This window comes from Sciurus vulgaris (genome assembly GCF_902686455.1).
Source record: "Sciurus vulgaris genome assembly, chromosome: 2".
Lineage (NCBI taxonomy): Eukaryota > Metazoa > Chordata > Mammalia > Rodentia > Sciuridae > Sciurus > Sciurus vulgaris.
The window spans coordinates 13,199,681-13,221,620 of NC_136462.1; the positions used below are offsets into that span (position 1 = coordinate 13,199,681).

Below are 21,940 nucleotides of genomic sequence, written 5' to 3' on the forward strand. Positions count from 1 at the left end.
GACTGGCGATGGGCGTGGGGAGGGCTGGTGGTGCAGGCAGGTCCCCCATCCTGGGACCTGAAGGCTGTGAGGAGTCTCCCAGGGCAGTGGGAGCCATGGAGGAGTGTGGAGCAGGTGGCTTAGCACAGACTGGACCACTCCCTCACCTGCTGCAGGTGCGCGTCCCTTCTGCCCGGGCTGAGTCTGAGGTGGGAACACAAGGCCTGGCCTCTGGGGCTGAGGCTATGGGGTCACCACTGTTGTACATGGTTGGAGACCTCTCAGGAGCAGCCCCGGTCTTCCCAGCACCCCCAGACTCGTGTGGTCTTGCCAGGTCTCAGGCCCTCACATGTTCTGGGTGACGGGGCGGTGAGCAGCACCCAGTCCTGCCTGGAAAGTGGGTGCTCCAGCTGCCTCTAGTGACCGGGTTCCCTAGGGGCCATTTGCCTTTGGTCCTGAGAACCCACCAGCCCTGTGTGAGCTTCTCAGTGCCTGGGTGGCACAGCCAGGGCCCTTTCCCATCCCTACCCCTTGGGGTTGCCTGAGATCATTTCAGCCTTAGTTATTCTCTACCCTCACAGGCAGTGCCAGCTCCTGAGTAGCCTCTGGCCCCTCATAGGTCCAGGGGGCTACAGGGTGGACCTCAGGGAGTGCAGGAGGCAAGCCGAGCTCCGCCTGACCGTAGCAGCGAAGCCTTGCCTCAGGCTTTCTGTGTTCCGCACATGCTCAGTGTGTAGCTGACATGTACTGAGCTGTCCTCACAGCAGCCCCTGTTGGGGATGCTCTTGTGGACCCTCCCCTGCAGGTGGGGAAACAGACATAGGTTATGGGACCGCGGGTCCAGGCTTGACCTGGCACTTAGTACTTGAGCCTTTCCTGCCCTTGATGGGGCTGCTGCGTTATCCTCCGTGGGTATGGGGTGGGGGTGGCAACGGGTGGCAATCTGCAGCTCCTGGGAGCCAACCCGGAGCTGCAGCAGACTCCGTGGTTTCTAAGAGTCAGTTCCTCCAGGGCATGCCAACTTCATGACTTGGGACTTTCAATGTCTTAAACAAAACAAAACATGCTATTTCCATTTTATCTCATCCAGGAATGTGAACGGGCCTGTAGATACACAGGGTAATGCCTCTGCCATTCAGTGGTTCCTGCTCTTCTGGGGACATATCCTGTTAAAATCCTAGCATGCTGAGGGCCTGCTGGACCCTCCTGGAGGGGCCCTGGGGCTGCAGGGAGAGCTGAGTCACTTGCCATAAACTGGGTGCAAAGGGGTGCGGAGTGCAGGCAGTCAGGGTCTCTGCAGGTCAGGAGGGTGGGTCGGAGGCAGTAAGCACCCCACGGGGAAGGGCACGTGGTTGCTGCGACTGGATGCCCAGTGCCCTTCACCAGGTGGATGGGGCATTGGGCTGGGGTGGTAGGGATAGGATGGCCCCTCACTTGTCCTGGAAGCCCTTTCAGATGGGGCCAATCTGCCATCTCATTTCCCTCTCGAGGCCTTCCCTGGCCTCCCCGCCTGGCTCAGGCCTGTGATGTTTCCCACCCACACACCCATGACTTGACTTGATTGCTGGGTGGCTGCCATCATTACTGTCACCACAAAAGCCATCTTGGTGGTTTTCGGAGCTGCTGTTGTGTTGAAGGGTAGTCTACCCCAAACAGTATCTTTCCTGTCTAGGACTGAAGAGTACGTGGCTCCTGCCATCTGAAAGCAGAGGGAAGACTTTGGACAACAGGGCACTAAATGAGTCCTGAGCACTTGAGCTCACAGATGGGCCTGCCAGGTGGCTGCCAATCCTCCCGCTACCATCCCCAGGGCTGTTCCAGGCCAACAGCACCCCATGGTGGCCAGGTGAGGCTGTAGGCCATCTCCTTTCTTCCTTTGCTGGTTGCACTAGCTGGCGCTTCTGTTTCCAGTGCTCACAGATCATGTTTTGTCTTCAGTTTATCATCACACCTGTCAGAGAGCTGACCCGGGCTGAGGTCTGCCTTCTTGTCCCCAAGGAGCGTACTAACTACCTGGTTACTGAATCAGAACCCAGACACGTGAGCATCTAATAGGGTACAAGAGAGAAGGAACCCCACACGGTGGCAGTGCAGGAACGGAAGGGAAGGGTGTGCCCATCGGCAGGAGGTGCCAGGCCAGTGCCATAGGGAGGTGGCATCACAGCCAGCCTGCTCTCTGGGGAGAGCCTTCAAGTTGGGGATGCTTGAAGAGCAAGGAGCCTGCTTTACCTGGAGCCAGGACGTGGCTGGGAAACTGCTGCAGGGGAGGGTCTTCAGCAGCAGAAATTTCCCGTCGGTTCTGGAGGCCAGAAGTCCGAGATGGCGGTACGGGCAGGGCTGTTTCCTCCGGCTCTCTCCTCTGCTGCAGGTGGCCCCTTTCTCCCCGAGTCTCCCACTGTGTGTCTGTGTCCTATCTCCACTTACAAGGACACTAGTCCTATCCTCCTGAACTCCAGTGGCTTCATCTCACCTTAATTACTTACTTAATTAAAGACCCTTTCTCCTAATGCAGTCATTCTGAGGAATCGGGACTTTGATGTAAACTTGGGAGGCCTGGCTCACCCATTGTGGGAAGCTACCTGGGGGCAGGTTAGGGAGGCCTGGAGAGACCTTCGGTTTCTCTCGGGACCCAGACACAGTCCTTGAGCTGGAACCACCGCTGCAGTCAGAGCTTTGGGAAGGTCAGCCAGGACCCTGCAGCCTGGGTTAGTCAGGTGGTGGGGAAGGGGCAGGATGCCAGGGATCCTGGGTTTGGGGGTGAGGGGCCTGTGTAGGGAGATGATTAAGGGTGAGGGCCCCTGGGAGGGGCTTCCTGGATCTACGAACTCCAGGGACACTTAGGGACATCTGGGGAGAAACCCCAGTGCTGGGGCCAGTGTTGGTGCCATCAGAGTCCCAGGAAAGCAGGCCAGAGGCCTGGGTGCTGTGCAGGCTGGGCACTCCACTGCCCTCCGGAAGGTGTGTGTCCTCAGCAACAGGCTGGCTCTGTTTCCAAATACCCTTCATGAGTGTGGTTTGCTTGTCTCTGTAGCAGCTTGGGGCAGGTAGCGTTATTGTCCCATTTATAGACAAGGAGAGGAGTCAGGCCAGAGAGCATTGGGAGCTGGGCCAGTGGCACGGGCGGCCATGACTGGGCTGGTTCTCAGCCTTGCTGAGCCCGTCGTCTCTGCTTGTTTTGTGTCTGGTCGGCTCTCTGCTGTGACAGCTGCTCCAGGCAGCTGTCGGCGCTGCATCACCTGGTGGCCCTGTCCCGTGGTGTGTAGCTGGCATCTGACCTGCTTCCGGAGCTTCCTGCACTCCTCACTTCTGCCACTTCCGAGGCAGCCCTGGTGGCGATGCCTGTGCAGGTGGCCCCTGGTGCGCACTTACCAGGTGCCAGCACATAAACAGGGCGGTCCTCAGCCCCGTGGAGAGGCGGCTGCCCCGAGGATGCCTGGCAGGCCCTCCATGCTGGGTGGGAGGGTTTGACCCTGACCTTAACAGCTTGTTTCTTATTAAATACAGTCTGAAGCAAACAGGGCGAGATGTGGACGTGTATTCTTTCCATAATCTAAACTTTTTCTCGATTTAGAAATGCGTTCTCTTAACTGCGGCCCTCTGGACCAGGTTCCCTTGTTCTCACCTCACAGCGAGGAAACTGATACACAGGGAAGGGAAGCGATTCGGCCAGGGCCACACATTGGCTGTGAAGTGTCACGATCAAATCCGGGTACCCTGGTCCCCTGTGGACCTGGAGGACCATCCATTGGGTGGTGGATGCCGAGGCATCACTGGTCACGAGATGAGCTGGGGAGGGGGCTGCTCCCAGGCAAGCAGGAAAGGGGTTCTCAGAGCAGCGTCCAGACCCCCTTCTCAGGATAAGCAGAAGCGTCCTAGGCCACAAAGGGGCCAGCATAAAGGGCCTGAGGGCTGAGGGATCAGCACGCGCAGGCTCCAGGGCCGGGAAGGCAGGGCTGCTTTTGCCTCAGCTCTTGCTTCGAGGGATTTGGTGAGAACCTGCATCCTGTTGCGTCCCCCATCCCCCCCATTCCTGTGCCTGCTGCCCCATGGGGATCTCACCTCCCCCTTGTGAATAAGGCCACTTCCTGCCATACAGAGAGGGCCCTGGGAATGGGGAGTGGCCCCGGAAAGCAGAACCAAACCCGGTCTGGGGGACTGCGACTGCGGCACTCTGCCAACAGTCCCTGCGCCCCGTGGGAACGTGAGTTTTAACGTGGACCTCCTGCTCCAGACCAGGAGAGGGGGCGCAGGCTGGTGTCTACCTCCCTCACTCGTTTACTGAAGGCACAGCTGTGAATTTGACCTGCCAGCCCTCTGCCTTCACGGGCCTGCCTCCTGTCGGTCCTACCTAGTGGGTCAGCAGCTCCCTGGCTGAGGCTGGGGGGTCCCTGCAGATCCTGTGTCCTCACCAAGCCGTCAGGCGCCACCTCCGCAGCCCTCGTGGGCCTCCAGTGCAGGTGCAGTGGCGCCCGAGCCCTGGCCAGCTGCTCTTCTGGGGCGGGAAGCCTCATGCTGCTGGCTGGAGTCCCACATCACCTGCCCTCCTGCTCCTGGCAGGGACCCTTCTGCTCCTGCTGGCCTCGCTCCTGGTAGCACCTGGGGGCCCAGAGACTCCTTTGCTGTGTCCTCCAGAAGTGTGTGAACAGACAGTAGCACTGAGCTCTCCTGTCACCCCTGAGAGTGCTGCTTTTCTGTCTGGCATTTCATAGATTCCACGACACTTTTGATTGATTAGCACAGCATCTCGGGCAGACGGACAGGACTGTCTCACTGCCACGGCCTTCTTCAGTCAGGACTGGGAAGCTGCAGAACATGCACCCAGGTCCCTGGGTCTGAGTGCAGGACTTTGCTCACTGTTAAGCACTTGCCTGCTCCTGAGCACCCTGCCTGGCCTTGTCATCCTCCAGCTGGCCCCAGAGTGACCCTACATAGGGGATGGACTTGTTCTCCATGCTGCTCACCCTCCTCTCTCGGGGAAAGCACTGCCCAACTCTCTGAGCATGGGACCAACAGGCCAAGGAAGGCGTGGTCACAACTGTTGGTTGCTGGCACCTCAGCAGAGCCCTTCAGTCCTTTTGGGAACAAGAACCACTGACATCTCAATTCCCGAGGACCCTGAAACTCACTTCTGGGAGCCCAGCTATGGAAGGGAGTCAGCAAGCCCAGGCCCGAGAGTCCTGCTGGAGAACACTTGTCTCATCGGGAAGCACTGCCAGTCAAGCAGCCAGGAGATGCAGAACCTTGGCAGAAATAGGTGACACTGAAAACAGAAGTGGGGGAAATTCACTTATTAAGAAAACCAACAAGTGAGTTTGAGGATGCAGCCCTCAGCCTTGGCCACGTGACCAAGGACCCCGACCTGGATGCCAGCCAGTCCTGACCGCCTACTCTCCTGGGTGTCCCCAGCCTGCCGTGTGCCAGCCCCAACAACCATCCCACGGCAGGAGAGCGAAACTCAGCCCTGTGGAGTCGCAACCAACCATTCCATGTGGTGAGTGGCTTGTCCTACGGTCAGTGAGGCTGACCGGCCTCAAAGCCACCCTGTTGTGCAGCTTGCACCCCTGAGTGCAGGCGCATCTCTTGTGCCCAGCTGTTGTCATTGGTCCTCTTGTTTTCTTACGAGTGCTGTAGCAGCTGCCGCTGTCATGAGAAAGATGTCACCTGCAGAGTGGACAGGACAGTAATGTGTGCCCCGAATGCCAGGGCTGGTCCTGGCCCCACTGGGAACTCGAGGGTGGCCTTGAGCCCCTTTTCCTTCCCTGGCTGGACTTGTGAAGGCTTGTGGTTGGGCTCGCCCCTCTCCAGCTTCACGGCTTGCCTGGGCGGCAGAGAGGGAAGACAGGCGGGAGGCAGGCACATGTGGTTTCCCAGGGGCTGATGGCACAGCCCTCGGAAGAAAACAGCCCACTCCAACCAAAAAAAAAGCCTCTTCCCAGCGCCCATCCAGAAATACAGATGACAGATAAATAAGCAACAGCAGCGGCTTTCCAGGGACCAGAAGTAGCCTCGCGGACTCCCAGTGCTCACTCACCCAAAGCATCTCCCCTGTCGCCACGGGGGAGAAGGGCGGCTGGCGGGGCTGCCCTGAGCTTCCCCTGGAAGAACTGAGAAGCTTCTGCATCCCCGTCCCTCACGCGGGCCCTGCTGTGTCAGCTGGCACAAAGTGGTTGCACACACCCCTTCCCCAGCCAGTGACAGTAGCCAAGGCTGCCACTCAATGCTGCGGGGCCTGGTTCCCTCTCCAGCCTGCTGCTGAGCTGGGCAGCCGCTGCGCCTACCTGCTGTACCCATGGCAGAGGCTGGGTCCGGGCATGTGTCCTGCAGCGGCACGCTGGGCCTCGGCGCAGGTTGCTTCCCCAGACACATGGCCTTGGGCCATCCTCCACCCCGGCCCCTGCTCAGCCAGGCCTCCCTGGTCAGGTCACGCTGTCCACGCTGCGCACCCACCTCCGCTGCCAGCCCAGCGCTCCCCTCCTGCATCTCACGCTTCCCTGGCGGCTCATCCAGGTGCGTGTTTCTGTCTTTATCTGGTTTGGTTTCCGGCTCCTTCGTCTGGAATGAGCCCCCTGCGGGGAGGGGTGGCACGTTTATGTATTGTCACAGCTGGAGTCCAGGAGCGCCCTGAGCACTGTTGGTGGTGTGGTTGACTGCCTAAGAGCAGCAGGTGTTTCCAAGTCGCCAGTGAGTTCACGGCAGGCAGGATGGCTTGGGGGCAGCACGGATGTGGTCAGTCGTACCAGTGGTACCACGTGGTCTGCAGCCCAGGAAGGGACAGTTCCTCCCCTGCATTGGCTCTGTGGGTTCTGGGCTGCCTTCAGCCTAGACTGGTTCCCTGGGCCTCAGCTTGGCACATGAGTCCCTTCGGGCCATGGGAGGGGCCAGGTTCAGCCCCAGCCAGCATGCAGCTGCAGATTAGGATACGCAAGTAAGAGCGTGACTGTGGATGTGCTCCCCGTCCTGGTCTGTGTGGCCCCAGGCTGCCATGTTGTATAAGGTTTCAGAGGGCTAGGTGAGTCTGACGCATAGAGACCTTTTGTGCTTCAAAGAGTACTGTGACGGAAGCACAAGGCGCAGGATGGGGGGAATGTTTGCAAACCACATGTCCAGTAAGAGACTAGTGCTGGAGACCCCGGTTCAATGGGAATGTTTTGTCCTTGCAATTCTTCTGGACCCGTCATTCCTGGGGGGACCATCCCTTTGCTGACTTCACCATGGACTCAACATGAGTGGGGACAGGACTCCCCAGGTTTACTGGAAGGTAAAGCTTTTATTTAGCTCACTGTCCCTTGGAGAGCACTCAGTGGGTGGCACTACTGAATGTTTTTTTTTTTTTTTGACAGAAAAACTATAGTTAATTTATTTTACAAATAGATAAAAGAACCAAGATAATATACAATAGTGGCTTAGGAAAGGTTTTTGACATATTTATATTTAATCACTTATTGAAACATATACGCTTATTACATAATGAGGACAAGTTTATAAGAAAGGGATTTGTAGGGATCCAGCTTTAAACATCATCTCACCATCAGGGGACCCTGGCATGTATTCCAAACTCTGTACAATAAGTAAATCCATTAAGATAGTCAGCTAAGTATTTGTGGTGGATACTGACACCTGAACTGTCTATTAAACTGAGTTTTGACGTGTTAACAGTATTTGAGAAAGCCTAGGTGCATTTTGGTTGGCTGTGGGATGCCTTCGTCTAGCCTCCTCCTGCTGCAGGGTGAAGTGATTCTTTTGTCTTGCTGCCACACAGGACATCCTCCATAGTCTCTAATAAACTGCATTTCATGTAATCCAGAATTTGTCTGCTGCCTTCTTTGGTTTCAATATCTTTTGCCTTTGGCAACCAGTTCTTATATATTCAGCTTTCCCAAAAGATTTTTGATTGGTATTTGTCTTAAGGGCTAAATGTGCTTAGGTTTCTGTTTAATAATTTTAAAAAATAAAAGTATGCTTTGATGAAGGCAGAAAATAAATATTCAACATCTACTTACTAACCAACCAAAGAAATAAAATCTGATGCTACTTTTAAAGTTAAAGATACTTGGCAAATCTTAATTACTGTACAAAAAGACTGTGAGGTAAGAGTAAAGGTATTTGGGAATTTTTCAAGTTCCAGGTGACTAGACAGAAAGATGTAAGCTATCAGCTAAAGAATGAGTGACAGCAAATACTTATATTATTATTCATTAGGCACTATAAACACTTTACATATACAAAGTCCCAATGTGACGATTCTGTGCTAAGATCATGACTATTCTTATTTTATGGGTTTAGGCAAATAACTTGATACAACAATATAGATATTGATTTTCTAGATTTAGCAGCTGCTGTAAACTGAGTTTTCAGGACTACATTAGATGCTAATTTTAAAGTACATATTAGGCTTTGGCCTGTACGACACCATCATAGGTTAACAGTTTTACAAATCCATAAACATTACATCAATATGAAACAATCTGAAAAAAGGAAACTCTTTAAGAGGCATCTAGTTTCTTATAGGCTTCTTCGATGAACATTGACAAGTTCTTCATCTGGGATGAACTCTGGAGAACATCCAAGTCCTTTAGAAGAGCATTTTGGTTTGGAATTATTGTCAAAATTTCTTTCTGAAGTGTGGGTGCTTTAAGACTGTTCTGAGAAAGTTCTGGAAGAGAGAGTACACCACTACAATCCATTTGAAGCATCTGTTTTACCTTCTCCTCCTCTTCTTCTACCTCATGTGCCTCAATCTGAATTTTGTTCTTTAGTCTCTGAATATTTCCAGTCATTGATTTTGTGGTCTCCATTATTTTATCTATTTCTTCCTGTAATAATGCCAGACCTTCTTCATTAGCTCTAGCTTGTGCCTTTTCCATTTTCAGTAGATTTGAAACATTAGTTAAATATTTCAGCTTTCTGGGAGGCACTTTCATAGTTTCACACAACTGTAGCAATCTTATCTTCAGATAGTTGAGATGATATTGAATTTGTTCTTTTTCTTTAATATTGTTACTTAAAATTGCTATTATTACTGATTCGATCATAGTTTGCAAATGCTGTCTGACATTCTTTGAAAGAGATTGCCAGGTTTTTCTTTTTTTGGATGCTATCTTTATCTGTTTTAGATTAGTATGTTTTATTGTCCTGCTTCAGTAGACAAATGCTTTGGATGATTTTTATTTCTTTTTCTTGTCTTTCTAACCTGTTTCTCTGACAATTCCAGTTCCTCATTATTGATTTTTCCTTTTGAATTTTTTTTCAATTGTTGAGACTTTTTCTTAGAAGCATTGGCTTTACCAGGCATCTTGATCACTGACTGAGTCTTTTGCAGTCTCTCAGGGACTGGCCCTGAATGTTTTTTTAATGGACATAATTCACATTCCTAGGAGAGGGATTGCTGGGGCTCCTAAGGTAGCTCTGTTTAGCTGCTCGAGGTCTTGCCAGACGTCTCCAAAGTGGCTGCATCGCTTACATCGCCACCAGCAATGCACGAGGGTTTGATTCTTCCACATCACGCGTTGATTCTTCTCAACACGCGTTGCTGTCTTTCCGTTTCTATCCTTTGGGTGTGTGTGACACGGTGTCTCTTTGTGGTTTGATTTGCATTTCCCTGATGGTGAATGAAGTTGGGCATCTTTTCATGGACTTCTTGTCCATTTTTATGTCTTATTTTGAGAACTATCTTATTCAAATTCTTTGCCCATTTTAAAATTGGGTTCTTTTTTATTGTTTAGTTTTAATTGTTCTTTATATATTTTGAATACTAGTCCAGTACCTGATATATGATTTGAGAATATTTCTCCCATTCTGTGGGTTTCCTTTCACTTTCTTTGTAGTACACTTTGAAGCATGAGTGTTTTATTTTGATGATATCCATTTGATCTGCTTTGGCTTTGGTTCTTTGTGCTTTTAGTACTGTATCTAAGAAACCTTTGCCCAATCCAAGGTCACGATTTACACTGATGTTTTCCTCTAAGGGTTTTGTAGTTTAGCTCTTATATGAGTTCATGATCCATTCTGAATTACTTTGTATGTGATGTGAGGTAGGATCGCAATTCTAGTCTTTTGCATGTGGCTAGCCAGTGGTACTAGCACCATTTGTGGAAAAGACTATTTTTCCCTCATTGAATTCTTTTGGCAATGTATAGAAAACCAGTTGAGCACAAGCGAATGGATTTTCTTCCCGATTCTTCATTCCGTTCCATGGATCTGCATGTCTCTCCTTGCGCTCGTGCTGTATTGGGTCGATGACCGTAGCTTTGTAGTAAGTTTCATTTGTTTCTTTGTTTTTAAGGGCGGTCATGGACTCCACCAGTGAACTATACCCAGCCCCATGGTGTACAAAACTCACCATGTTTAAAAAAAAAAGCACGTGTCTTCAGGTTTTTCTTTCTCAAGACGTTTGGACTGTTCTGGGTCCCTTGCATTTTAATATGAATTTTAGGATCTGTTTGTTAATTTCTGAGAAAACGAAAAGAGCTGATATTTTGATGGATCTTATATTGAGTTCACAGATCAAAAAATTGCTAACTTAATAATGTTTACTCTCCTAGTCATGAACCTAGTGTGTCTCTCCACTTATTGAAGTGTTCTTTAATTTCCTTCAGTGATATTTTGTAGTTTTCAGAGTTTGTTTTGTACTCATTTTTAAATTATTCCTAAATATTTTGTTTTTTGTGATGTTTTTTGTAAAATTGAATTATTTTCTTAGTGTCACATTTGGCGTGTTTGTTGTTGGGTGTAGAAATACAGTTGTTTTTCCTATATTGACCTTGTATCCTGCAGCATTGGTGAATTTGTTTATTATTAGCTCCAGCAACCCTTGGAGAGTGTGTGCATGTGTGTGTGTTCCTTGGGATTCTCTGTGTACATATCTTAGTATCTGCAGATGGACATAGTTTTACTTCTTTCTTTTCAATCTTGATGCTTTTTTATTTCATTTTTCTTGCCTCGTGGGCCTGGCTAGAACCTGCAGCAAGGTGTTGACTGGCAGTAGCTGGAACAAATCTCCTTGTCTCTTTCCTGATCCTAGGGGGAGATGCCTAGACCTTCACTGGTGAATGTGATCTTATCTCAAAGTGTGGGTTTCGAGGATGCCCTTTCTTACGATGATGGAGCCCCTTCTTTTCCAGTTTGTTGAGTGTCTTACTGAGAAAGAGTATTAGGTTTATCAGATGCTTTTCTGCATCCTGAGATTACCTGGGGTTTTCGTCCTCCATTCCAGCAGCGCCCTTGTCCGGGGGGATGCGTGCCAAGACCCCCAGTGGGAGCCTGGAACTTGCGCTGGTGCCACGCACCTCCCTGGCTGTGTTTTTCCTATATGTACGTCCCTATGATGGGGGTGTGGCTGAGTGACGGAGCGCTTGCCTGCCCGCCATGCAGGAGGCCTTGGTCAGTGCCCAGCACTGAAAAAAGGTTCATGAATCAGGCAGCAAGCTTATAACAAGGTAGGACCATGCCTGCGTCCCTGCTCTTGCACTCGGGCCATTAATAAGTAAAACAAGGGTTACTTGAACACAAGCCTGCGCTCCAGGGCAGCGATCTGGTAACCGCGCCGTGACTGTGATGTTGTGCTGGACACAAGCTGAGTCAGTTGCCCTGGACAGCAGGCTGGAGAGTCCCTCACCCTGCTCTTGAGGCGCGTCTGAAGCTCCTGCGCTCAGAGCCTTGGCTGCAGGTGGCTGAACCGTGGACAGTGAGACCCTGGGGGTGGGGCTGGACGGCGGCAGCCGCCTCTGTGCTTTCCACGTGCCAGAGCGGCCGCCTCAGCACTGCCGTTGAGCAGCAACACCCTGCGCCCCAACCTGTGGTCAACAGGCAGGCTGGAGCCAGATGACCCAGTGTGCCCTCAGGCAGCACCTCTCACTCACTGGTAGCTCCACGCGGGGAGCGTCTCCGTGGTGCCCACTTCCTCATCTGGAAAGCGGGTGACAGTGGTGCGTCCTCAGAGAGTCTTTGAGCGGTGTGGCCATGTGGAACAAGGGCAGTGGACCTATGTGGACGATCATCAGTGGCCTGTGAAAGGTGGGGTGGGGACAGCAGTGACATCCCAGAGGCCAGAATCCAAACTGATGTGCCTGCTCGGAAGCTCTGGCGGGGGTCTGGAAGCTCTTATTGGAGTTGGCCCCGGACCCTGGCACCTCCGAGAGGAGCAGCTGGGCCACAACCTGGCCAGAGTTGGTGCCAGGCCCCGCCAGGCCCACCGAGCTCCCGTCTCATGCCTGCCCCTTGCGGACCCTACGGTGTACTCAGCGAGCATGCGCCCCTGCAGCGGAGCGGTGGTGGTGAGCCTTCTGCTCAGCTGGAAGGGCCTGCGGCCCTGTCCTTCCCTCGGGTGGGGCGGATGCAGGCCTTGTGGGTCGTGTTGGCAGTGAGCACCAGGACCCCCCTCTCCCCGACTTGACCTCTCTTCTGCCAGGCTGCCAGGTAGGCATGGCTCCTTGTCCTGGCTCTTTGGTTGCCTGTCCTGTGACCTTGGGCAACAACCACCCCGGGCCTCTCTTTCTGGGCCATGGGCCTGACCACCCCTTTGGGGCCTGTCCAACGCTGGCCACCATCTGCCCTCCCAGGGCCCCCAGAGGAGCCCCTGCAGGGAGTCCAGACTTGGCCCCGCGGGGGAGACACCGAGATGGGAAGCCTTCCCATGTGGCTCTGGCATCACTGCCGAGGTCCACGAATTCGTGTTGAGTGGCTCAGTGTGCTGACCTGGCCATCCAGGGAGTGGCAGCCCTGGGGACAGCGCTCGGCTGATTTGCTCTGGATTTGGCTTCAGAGTTTGGGGGAGGGCAGGGCACCCCGCCCTGCTAGTGCGCAACCTTTCCCAGCCCCTGTGCCAGAGGCATGGGGTGTCCCACCTCGGGGGGCTCATGGCCTTTTTGGGGAAGGGGACTTCGACGGATGGTGGCGAGGTCGTAGCAACGTGTGTGTTTTGCTTTTCTGTGCTCTTCAGATTTCCCGGTTAGCATGTAAGCATTTTTTAATTACAGAATATCGTTGGAACACGTAGGTGAGAACATGCTGCTGTTCCTGTCTCACGCACACACACGGGACCGCAGAGCCCGGGGGCTGTCGGGGCTGGGGAGCTGGGCGGGCGACCGGGCAGCCCTGGAGGTGGGCGCTGACTTCCCCTCTGCCCTAGATGACAGGATCTGCTCACCGCCCTTCATGGAGCTCACCAGCCTGTGTGGGGATGACACCGTGAGGCTGCTGGAGAAGAATGGCCTGGCTTTCCCCTTCAGTACGTATCCCGCTGGCTTGGCCGGCAGCCGTGGGCGGCTGGGTCTTCTAGGCCCTGCAGGATTTGAATTGAGGAGGGGCCGAGGCCTTGCCTGCCAATGGCACAGCCCCAGGGGCCTCAGGGTACGGCCCAGATGCTTGTCCTGGTGGCATCTGTCTAGGAGTTTGGAGGGTCCCCGGGGAAGTGCCCTGCGCCTGCCGTCAGGCTTCAGGGCCCACTGATTGCTCTCTGCTTTCCTCTCCAACCCGCAGTCTGCAAGACCAGAGTGGCTCACGGCACCAACTCTCACGAGGTGAGTGAAGTCATGACCATCCCCGTCCCCACCTCCCTGCACCTGCCACCCTGGTCCCGTCACCCAGTGGGCCTGCTGGGACCCTGCCAAGCTTGTGGCCATGGCCTCTTGGTCTGCAGCTCCCTCCAGGCTCCGCTGGAGTTGCGTGGAGGAAACAAGACACCGCAGCTTCATGGGATGCTTCCAACCTCCCTCCGCCTGCTGCATCCGAGGCTGGGAGCCTGGCTTAACGTGCTGGGGCTGCCATGGCAGAATGCCACTCAGGCTGGCAGCTCACACGTGGGCCCTGACTCTCACAGCTCTGGGGCTGCGGGCCCCAGATGCAGGTGGTGCAGGACCGGGTTCTGGTGAGGCTGCTCCTGGCTTCTCACTGTCGTAGACGGCCCTCGTGCATGAGTGGGGGGTACCCGGAGGGTGCTGATCCCAAGGCAAGGCCCCGCCCAGACCTCACCCAAGCCCGACCCTCCAGATGCCCTTGGGGTTCAGGGCTTCAGTTCCCAAGCGGAGGACCATGCTGTCCCGAGGGGAGCCCAGAGAAGTCACATCCAGCCTTACCTGTCCCTGGCTGCATGTCCTCTGGTCCAGAGTGCCAGGCACTGGACCAGGAAGGCTGTCTCTGCCCACCAGGGTCTGTGGATCCTGCTGGATGCAGCAGGTGCTGAGGAGGAGGCCATGCCTATTAGCACGCTGTGGCTCTCCAGCCGTCCTTCCTTCCCTGTGCATGTGTGTCCAACCTCCCACAGGTGCCAGGGAACAGGTGCGCAGGCTACTACTCCTGCCCCTGAGGAAGACAGTGAGTGCCTGTGGGGCAGGCATGGCAGTGAGTGGGTGGGTACTGGGGTGAGAGGACCAGGCAGCGGGCAGGGCTCCCGAGGTCTCTGCTGCCCTCCCAGCCTCAGGAAACCACAGGGGATGCCATCTTCAGGCCCTGGGCACAACCCAGCCTGGGCCTTCCATCAGGCAGTTGCCGGGATGTGCAGAGTGGGCCTGCAGGGAAGACCTGTCACCAGCGTGTTCCCCACCAGCATGACTAAAAATGGAAGCCCTGGCAGCAGCGACCTTTCTGGATTTATATCGGGCTCCTTGTTTCTGGGAGATATTTATGGGGATATGTCTATAAACAGTGTCATTGGGGGACGTGCCGTGAGGGGGCTGGCTCTGCCCGTGGGAAGGAGATTTTCGCCTTCTGCAGAGGTCAGTTGTGTCCTCAGACCAGGAGCCTCCTCTGGGCATCACTTTTCCATGCATGACCCGCCTGGGCACCTGCATGCAGCAGGCCAGGGATGGCCCTCTGTCGGCAGGTCCTCAGGCCTCGGTGCGCCCACAAGTCCGACTGTGTGGGTGGACCAGCCCACGTCAGGGCAGGATGTGGGGAGCAGCCACTCCTGACACAGAGCTCCCGGCTCCAGCCTCGAGATCACAGGGATCCACCACCACTGCTGGGCTGTGTGCTGCCAGCTGTGAGGCTGGGCAAAGGCTGGGCAAATGACGGTGTCCTGAGTGTCTGTCCTGCGTTTACGCAGGGGGACTTCCCAGTGACCGCAAAGGATGCAGGTTACTGCAGGGCCTGCCATGACCTGGCCCAAGGGAATTGTTAGAAAGCTGATGTGGAACCAGTGCCTGGGGGCAGATCTGCATCCAGGTGGGCTCCTCTGGGAAGGCCCTGGTGGTCACGCAGGTCTCACCACAGCTGTGGGGCCTCACCCGCAGGGAAGCCCCTGGCCCCCATCCCAGGGGCTGTCCCGGTCCACGGCCAGTAGTGTCCACCTGTCGCCAGCATTTGGAGACCATGTGTGTGCAGTGGGACTCTGCCTGGGGCCAGTTGGCCTCAGAGGATCACTCCCTCAGGCATGGATGCCCTGCACAGGATGGGCCAGTGGACACCTGCCTCCCGTCGTCCAGGGGTGCCAGGATGCAGGATCCCACAGTGCATGTGATGGGCGGGCTCTCTGGCGCATCCCAGCTGCCTGCACCTCAGTTCCAAAGCTCCCAGCCCCTCACTCGACCATGAGGGCTGGTTTGGCCAAAGCACTGTACTCATTGTGTGTTCGTAGAATTTCTGGGGGTTGGGGGCTTGTTTTTTTTTTTTTAATATATATTTTTAGTTGTAGGTGGACACAGTATCTTTATTTTCACGTGGTGCTGAGAATTGAACCCAGTACCTCACGCATGCTGGGCGATGCTCTGCCACTGAGCCACAACCCCAGCCCACTGGGCTTGTTTTTAAACCGGTGCTCACACAGAGTGAAGGCCCTGCCTCTGCCCACCCCGAAGTGCCGGGGCCACGGGCCCAGCTAGCTCCAGGGTTGCCAGCCCCGTCACTGTGGTCCTGAGGCTCAGGAGACGTCCTTGCCCCACCCCAACACACGCGTGCACTTTGGTTTTCCCAGGTGGCCTGGATTTCTACTTCTGTCCTGCCCAGCTGAGCACCAGGCACGCAGGGGTGACAGCTGTTGAGGCGGCCGGCTGTCCAGGCCTTGTGCTCCCTGACCAGCAGCCGCCACCGCCTCCTTCTACGGACCTGTGGGTGGAGGGATTAGCTGTGACCCAGCACAGGTGGCTGGCTCAAGTGGGCCCCATGGTCCTTAGAGGAGACAGACCCTTAGGCCCCTGCAGACCCGGCCTCCATCAGAGCTGAGAGGATGTCTGTAGCCCCTCTGCCCTTGTCACCACCCCTGCCATGTCCTCAACCAGGCCTGATCGCCCCAGAGGAGGCGGGCACTGGGACCCAGACATGCCTGTTTCTGGAGCCCTGTGTGGCCCATGCTGGCCCGGGCTGGGCACGCCTGATTCCATTCCAGGCTGTCAACCTCCAGCAGATCACAGACCCTGCTGTCTCATCTGTGACGGGGATGGTGACGTGAGGGTTACACCAGGTGACATGTGGGTGCTAGAACAGGAGCTTGCCATGGGTGCTCAACAGGGCAGCTTGGACCAGGTCCTCAGCTCCTCGTGCACAGCCTGTGCCCCGCCTCCCTGTCCTGGTTCTTCATGGAAGAGCCTCCAGGATCTCAGAAGGGTTGAGCGGCATATGGCCCGGGGTCCCATTCCCTGGGCTGTCGTGTGAGGGATGTTCTTGGGGATCGTGCTCTGCAGCAGCTCAGTGCATGCAGGATCCCGACTCCCGCCGGGGGGAGCTGGTCTCCAGCCTTCTGCCCACCTCCCTCTCCATTCGCATCCTTGGCTTGAGACTCTTCTTAGAGAGTCCCCATGCCCCAGGGCCGGGATGGGGATGCATGGCTCTTTTCACGGCAGGAGGGTGGTGGGCGCTGATGCAGCCCATGTGCCCTGTCTCCCCAGATGGCCATCGTGTTCAACCAGGAGGGCCTGAGTGCCATCCAGCCACCGTGTGTGGTCCAGAACTTCATCAACCACAATGCCGTGCTGTACAAGGTGTTCGTGGTGGGCGAGTCCTACACGGTGGTGCAGAGACCCTCACTCAAGAACTTCTCTGCGGGCACGTCAGGTAACTGCTCCTCTGCTCGAGTGGGCACGGCTGGGATGGGCACCAGCTGGCTCTCCTCCCACTTCCCCTGCCACCCATTTGACTTCTGGAGGCTAAAGAGATGGCCTGAGGCTCAGAGTTGTGTGCAGCAGATGGATAAAGGGATCTTGGAACGCCAACAGGAGACCCCTGTTTCAGCAGGCCACTGTGGGGCCCCCAGGGCCACCATCAGCTCGAGGATGCCCCTGTGCGCCCATGTCATTTCCTGGAGCCCACAGTGATGAGCTGGGGAGGAAGGTGCTGGGGCAAGCATGACCAGCTGACTCCTGCAACCCCTCAGGGAAGCACAGGGGCAGAGCACCAACTGGTCCTCCACCTCCCCCAACTCCGGTCACCATTGCCCCAGTCACAGCTGCTTCTGCAGCTGCCCAGGTGAATCGGTACCTTTTAGCAGGCCACACCTGCCGGGTCCTGAGGATCCCAGTGCAGGATGTTGGGCAAGTTCTGGGACAGTCACACACACACCCATGTGGCACCAGGCTGCACAGTGCACACCTGGTGAGCTAGCGTGCTTTGAGCCGATGCATGTGGGTCCTCAGCATCCCTTGGTGGCGTTGGCTTCCTGCTGCTGTCCTGCAGGGCCCCTGTGGCAGCCTCCAGGAGAAGCCTCAAGACCACACTGAGGCTCCCTAAGCCCTCCCCTCCTTCCAGGCCTGGCACCCGGCACGGAGTTAAAAACCTGCAGGCATCAGGGCTGCCGGAAGGCTTGTTCTATTGTCTGAAGGCCTCTCTCAGGCGAGTTTCGGCATCATAGCAGAGCCTTCAGAATAAGCAGAGCCTTCCAGGGGCTCCTGGGAGGACGTCGCTTGCCCAGCGCAGCTATTCAAGCGCACTGCACATTTCTCTCTCAAGGGAGGTGTCCGCAGGAGGGGTGCCAGCCTGCCCAGGCTTCCTGAGGGCTGGCCTGGCTGCCTGTCACCCACCTGCTGGTCTTCCCGAGCAGCTGCCCATCACCCCCTCCAGCTCTTCTTCTCTGGGGTCACTTTTTTTCCTTTTCATTAACGGAGTGGACACTTGGGCAGTGTTCAGTGTCTTCCTCTCCCTCCCGAGTCCCAGCACTCTTCCCAGCCAGGGTTCGGGACAGCCCCCTCCTGATGCCAGTCCAGCACCCACCCTGGGACGAGGGGATGGTCTGGGTTGGGAGGTCAGTGGACACGTCCACTAAGAGGCATTCTTCCATGTGGGACCTGAAGAGGCTGATGTCTTACACAATGTCTGTAGCATTTTCCTGAGTTTTAAAAATACACACTTTGAGTCTATGAAAAATGTGTAACTATTAACTTAAGAATAGTTAGGTCTGAGACTGTAGCTCGGGGACAGCACTTGTTAGCACGCGTGTGGCCCTGGGTTCACCCGCAAAACCACACACAAACAAGCTCTCTCTCCTGTTTCTCTTGCCTTTTTTCTTTTCACCCAAGTCATTTCATTTCTAAAAGAAATTTACTGCCAGGTCTCCTTTCTTATCTACACAAAAGTGTCTGTTGGCGTTTTCCTACCTGGTTGTAAGTGCTGGCCCAGTTCCCTCCTCAGCGGGGGGTCCCTGAGGTTGAGGGCTGCCTCCTCCCTGTGTGTCCCTCCGCGTGGCTGTGTCTTGGCCCTGAAATGCTGTTCGCCATGAGATGCAAACCTGGGCCAAACAGTAAAGACACACACGGGAAAACCCAGTGGCTTCCAGCTTGCCCCTCCAACTCTTCTGCTGTCTTGGGGTGCCACGGAAGCGGATGGGGCCTGGCGCTCACATTCAGGCCTCTTTGGGGGTGTTAGGCTAAGTGACTGCAGCCTTGTACGATGGACTGTTGAAAGGTAGTTTGGGGGTCTGGCCTCTTTGCAGCACCCACCCAGTCTTCTGGTTCCCACCACCCGGGTGGCAGGTCCTATCGCTTCCTGTCCAGGCCGAGAGGTGGGCTCCTTGCTGCAGGTTGCTCTGGTCCTGTTGGTAAAGACAAGGACTCGTCTCTATAGCTGACATTTGCTTTTGATTCTCAGGTACATTTTTGGTTTTCACATGTCAACATCTCCACAATCAAGGTGTGTGACTTACACAGCCCACGACATCCTGCAGATAACTTGGAGTGGAACCAAAGTGAGCTCTTATGGAGAGCTGACACTGGCCACCAGGAACACGAGGCATGCACCATGTTCCTTGGGCACGTTCTCTTCCCCACGCGGGGCTGCTGTGGGGTAGCTCTCTCTGTGCCCTCTCCCTGTACAGTGGGCTTATCTCATCCTTTAGTTTGACCCTGAGGACACAGCCCTGTGCAGGGGCCCTGTTATGTTCTCCATCCTGGGCCTCTCCCTGAGGGAACAAGAGTGGTACTCCTACCATGTCGGGTAGGGTCTACAAACTTTTCCTGCCAGAGTCCCCAGAGTGAATATCTCCAGTGCTGTCCCCATTACTTAACTGCTGCTGTCGCAAGGTGAGAGCTGCTATAGAGATATGTAAATGAGTGGGCGGGGCTGCACTCCAGGGAAACTTCTTGTACAGATGCAGGTGGCCTGGCCTCCACTCTGGAGCCTCTGAAGAGTCGTTGCAATGCTGCTCTTATTGAGCCCGCATGGGCCAACCTGTGCAGGCGCTGGGGGTCCAGCCAGAGCCTCGTCAGACAGGCTTCTTGCCTCCCTGAGTATGTATTCCAGTGGGAGGGAGCACACAGGAAAGAGTGACCAGAGTCCGTGGTCACCTGAGGTGAGGGGCTCTGGGACACCACCCAGCAAGGGGAGTGTCTTGGAAAAGGTGCAGTAGGCGCAGGAACCTCTGCAGAGGTGGCATTTAATGGCAACTGGAAGTTGACTCAAGTTGCCACCCACAGCGACGTGACATGCACTTCCCAGGAAAGATAGGAAACAGCGAAGGAGCTGAAGACAGTGTGACCCAGCTCAGGGCTGCTCCCCAGTCGCCGGAGTCTGGGAGCTACTCTGGTCATTTGCCCTTCCTCTTTTGGATCTGCATGTTGAGAACAAAACCAGTCCTGTTGGCCTTCCTACCCTGCAGGGACCTGAGGGGGCCCTTCGCTCATGCCGTGTGTCCTTTGGACTAGTCTAGGATCAGACTGGCTGGGGCCTCCAAATGCAGGGGGCTTCTGGCAGCAAGGCCCTGGCCTTGTCCCCCTAACAGAGGTTGTCTTAAAAATGCCCAAGGAACTGGGTGCCAGGGCTCTGTCCTGGGGTTCAGACCCCTCTGACTCACCCGAGTCCCCACAGGTTCCCATGGTCTCTTGGTGACAGGCAGTGGCTGGAAGCTGCTCTCCCTCCCTCCCTCCTCCCCCCCTGCCTCAGCTGCATGTGGAGAGGTGCTGGACCTGGGGCATCGCTGGCCGCCCTGCCTAGTCTTCCTCTGGCCAGAGCACCCCAGGCCAGAAGTGGCAATGTGTGTGGGGCCCCCTTTGAGATCCCATGTATTTGGTCTTGCCACAAGGAGCCACTGGGGGACACAGTTTGTCCAGCTCCAGGGGTGTGGCAGGTCCCTGGGACAGCCCTGTGACCTCTGCACCTGTCCTCATAGCTTCTACAGGCTTCCCAGCCTCTCTGGACTTGGCTGTGTCCACCCCCTCCCCCCAAGGCCTGGGGACCTGCAGGGGTACAGGTGGGAAGGTGCCCTGAGCTTGGAGCTATAGGATGAGGAGGCAGGCAGTGCCTCCAGGCTGGCAGCGGCTCCAGCCTCTGGCCCTTGGGCTTTGCCACTCCGCGGCTCCTGGTGCTGGGAGTGGACTGGCGGGCCTGCGTGGCAGAGTCCCGCAGGGTGTTTATTTTCCTCAGGCTCCTCCCCAGGACCGTCTCTCGTGCCCCCTGTCTGGACTGGCTCCGGTCGGAGTAGCGGGAGGACTGTCGGGCACACCAGGGTGGCCAGGGGCCTCTGTGCCCCACTAGCGGGAAGGATGCCAGGTACCTCTCAGCGCCTGCCTGCTTGGCCTCTGCCCCAATCACTTCCTCTGCATGATCGCTGTGGCGCCGCAGAGTCCCGGAGCTGGTGGGGTCGCGGCACCAGGGCAGGCCCCCACCCTGGCACACAGGCCTCAGCCGGTCCCTTCCTGTCCTTCAGCTTAGGGGCCTGGGTCCCAGGGCCTGCCATTGTGTCCTGGGGGCTGTGATCCATGACGCCCCACCCTGGAAGGACTCGAGCAGGGCTAGGCCCCTAGGGGCTCCTGCTCGGGTGGTCCTGGCCGTTCTTGGTGGGGGGGGGGGCGGGGGGGAGGTGATGAGATTGTGACAGCTTTGCCAGAACCCAGCCCTGGGCTCCTGGTTTTGTGATTCTTGCCTTGATGTGCCTGCGCTTCCAAGTGCCTGAGAACGTTTCTGGCTGGCCAGCCGAACTTGCAGGTCCTCAGGGTGACCTTGGTTACTCCTAAGGACATTTACATTTGGGGTGAACGATTGCATTGTCAGCGTGTTGGGTTCAGTGTCCCTGAGACTGGTCTGTTGCCCGGGTCCAGTGGGCGTTAGGGGTGGGTCCGATGGTGGCGGACACCCACGGACTGGCGAGCTGGATGTGGTGAAGCGGGTTTCATGATGAGCAGGTCATTCTGAGCAGCTTCTTGGATGGGTCCTGTGGAAGCCCATGTTCTGGTTTTGGTTTTGCCCTAAATTGTTGGAAAACAGCAGAACCTTTGTATTTTAAGCTCTCACGTGGCAGAGGCAGCCTGGCCGTTTCTCTGTAAGTGTTCCACAGGCGAGAGAGGCCTCCGACCTCGGTGCATGGCTTGTCCCGCCTCCTCAGCCCTCTTTCCTCCCGGCGCCCTTTTGGTGATGATTCTGCAGCACCCTTAGGTGTTAGGGAAACCAGGCGTGCCACCACGAGATGGTGGTGGATATGGCCCAGCAAACCAGTCATTTTTCTGTGGGAAATGAAACTGAGGCCCTGACTGGACCGCGTCCATCCCTGGTGCAGCTTTATGTGGTGAGGGTGCCCAGCTCCCCAGAGCCAGGGCCCTGCTGCTGGGCC

At 55.6% G+C, this 21,940-nt stretch overlaps 2 protein-coding genes and 1 long non-coding RNA gene across 7 annotated transcripts in view; 2 read left to right on the plus strand and 1 right to left on the minus strand.

Annotated features, from left to right (window-relative positions):
• ITPK1 (inositol-tetrakisphosphate 1-kinase) overlaps positions 1-21,940 on the plus strand; it is a 138,330-nt gene that overhangs the window by 105,977 nt on the left and 10,413 nt on the right. For 3 of the 5 annotated variants that reach the window (XM_079127630.1, XM_079127631.1, XM_079127634.1), the window contains 4 exons: positions 13,106-13,204; positions 13,456-13,496; positions 16,797-16,962; positions 20,758-20,883. In XM_079127630.1, the coding sequence (XP_078983756.1) occupies positions 13,106-13,204; positions 13,456-13,496; positions 16,797-16,962; positions 20,758-20,883 (432 nt within the window). The remainder of the gene's footprint in view (positions 1-13,105; positions 13,205-13,455; positions 13,497-16,796; positions 16,963-20,757; positions 20,884-21,940) is intronic. The other 2 variants (XM_079127632.1, XM_079127633.1) reach the window with 1 other exon arrangement.
• LOC306654276 lies at positions 6,131-13,089 on the plus strand. The gene is made up of 3 exons (XR_013761919.1): positions 6,131-7,283; positions 9,307-10,305; positions 10,366-13,089. It is a non-coding gene; the product is annotated as an uncharacterized lncRNA (long non-coding RNA).
• LOC306654268 (centromere protein Q-like) lies at positions 8,130-9,307 on the minus strand. Its single transcript, XM_079127643.1, is given in 2 exon segments — positions 8,130-9,106; positions 9,109-9,307. Coding segments are annotated over 2 exon segments (807 nt in total). The 5' UTR covers positions 9,272-9,307; the 3' UTR covers positions 8,130-8,462.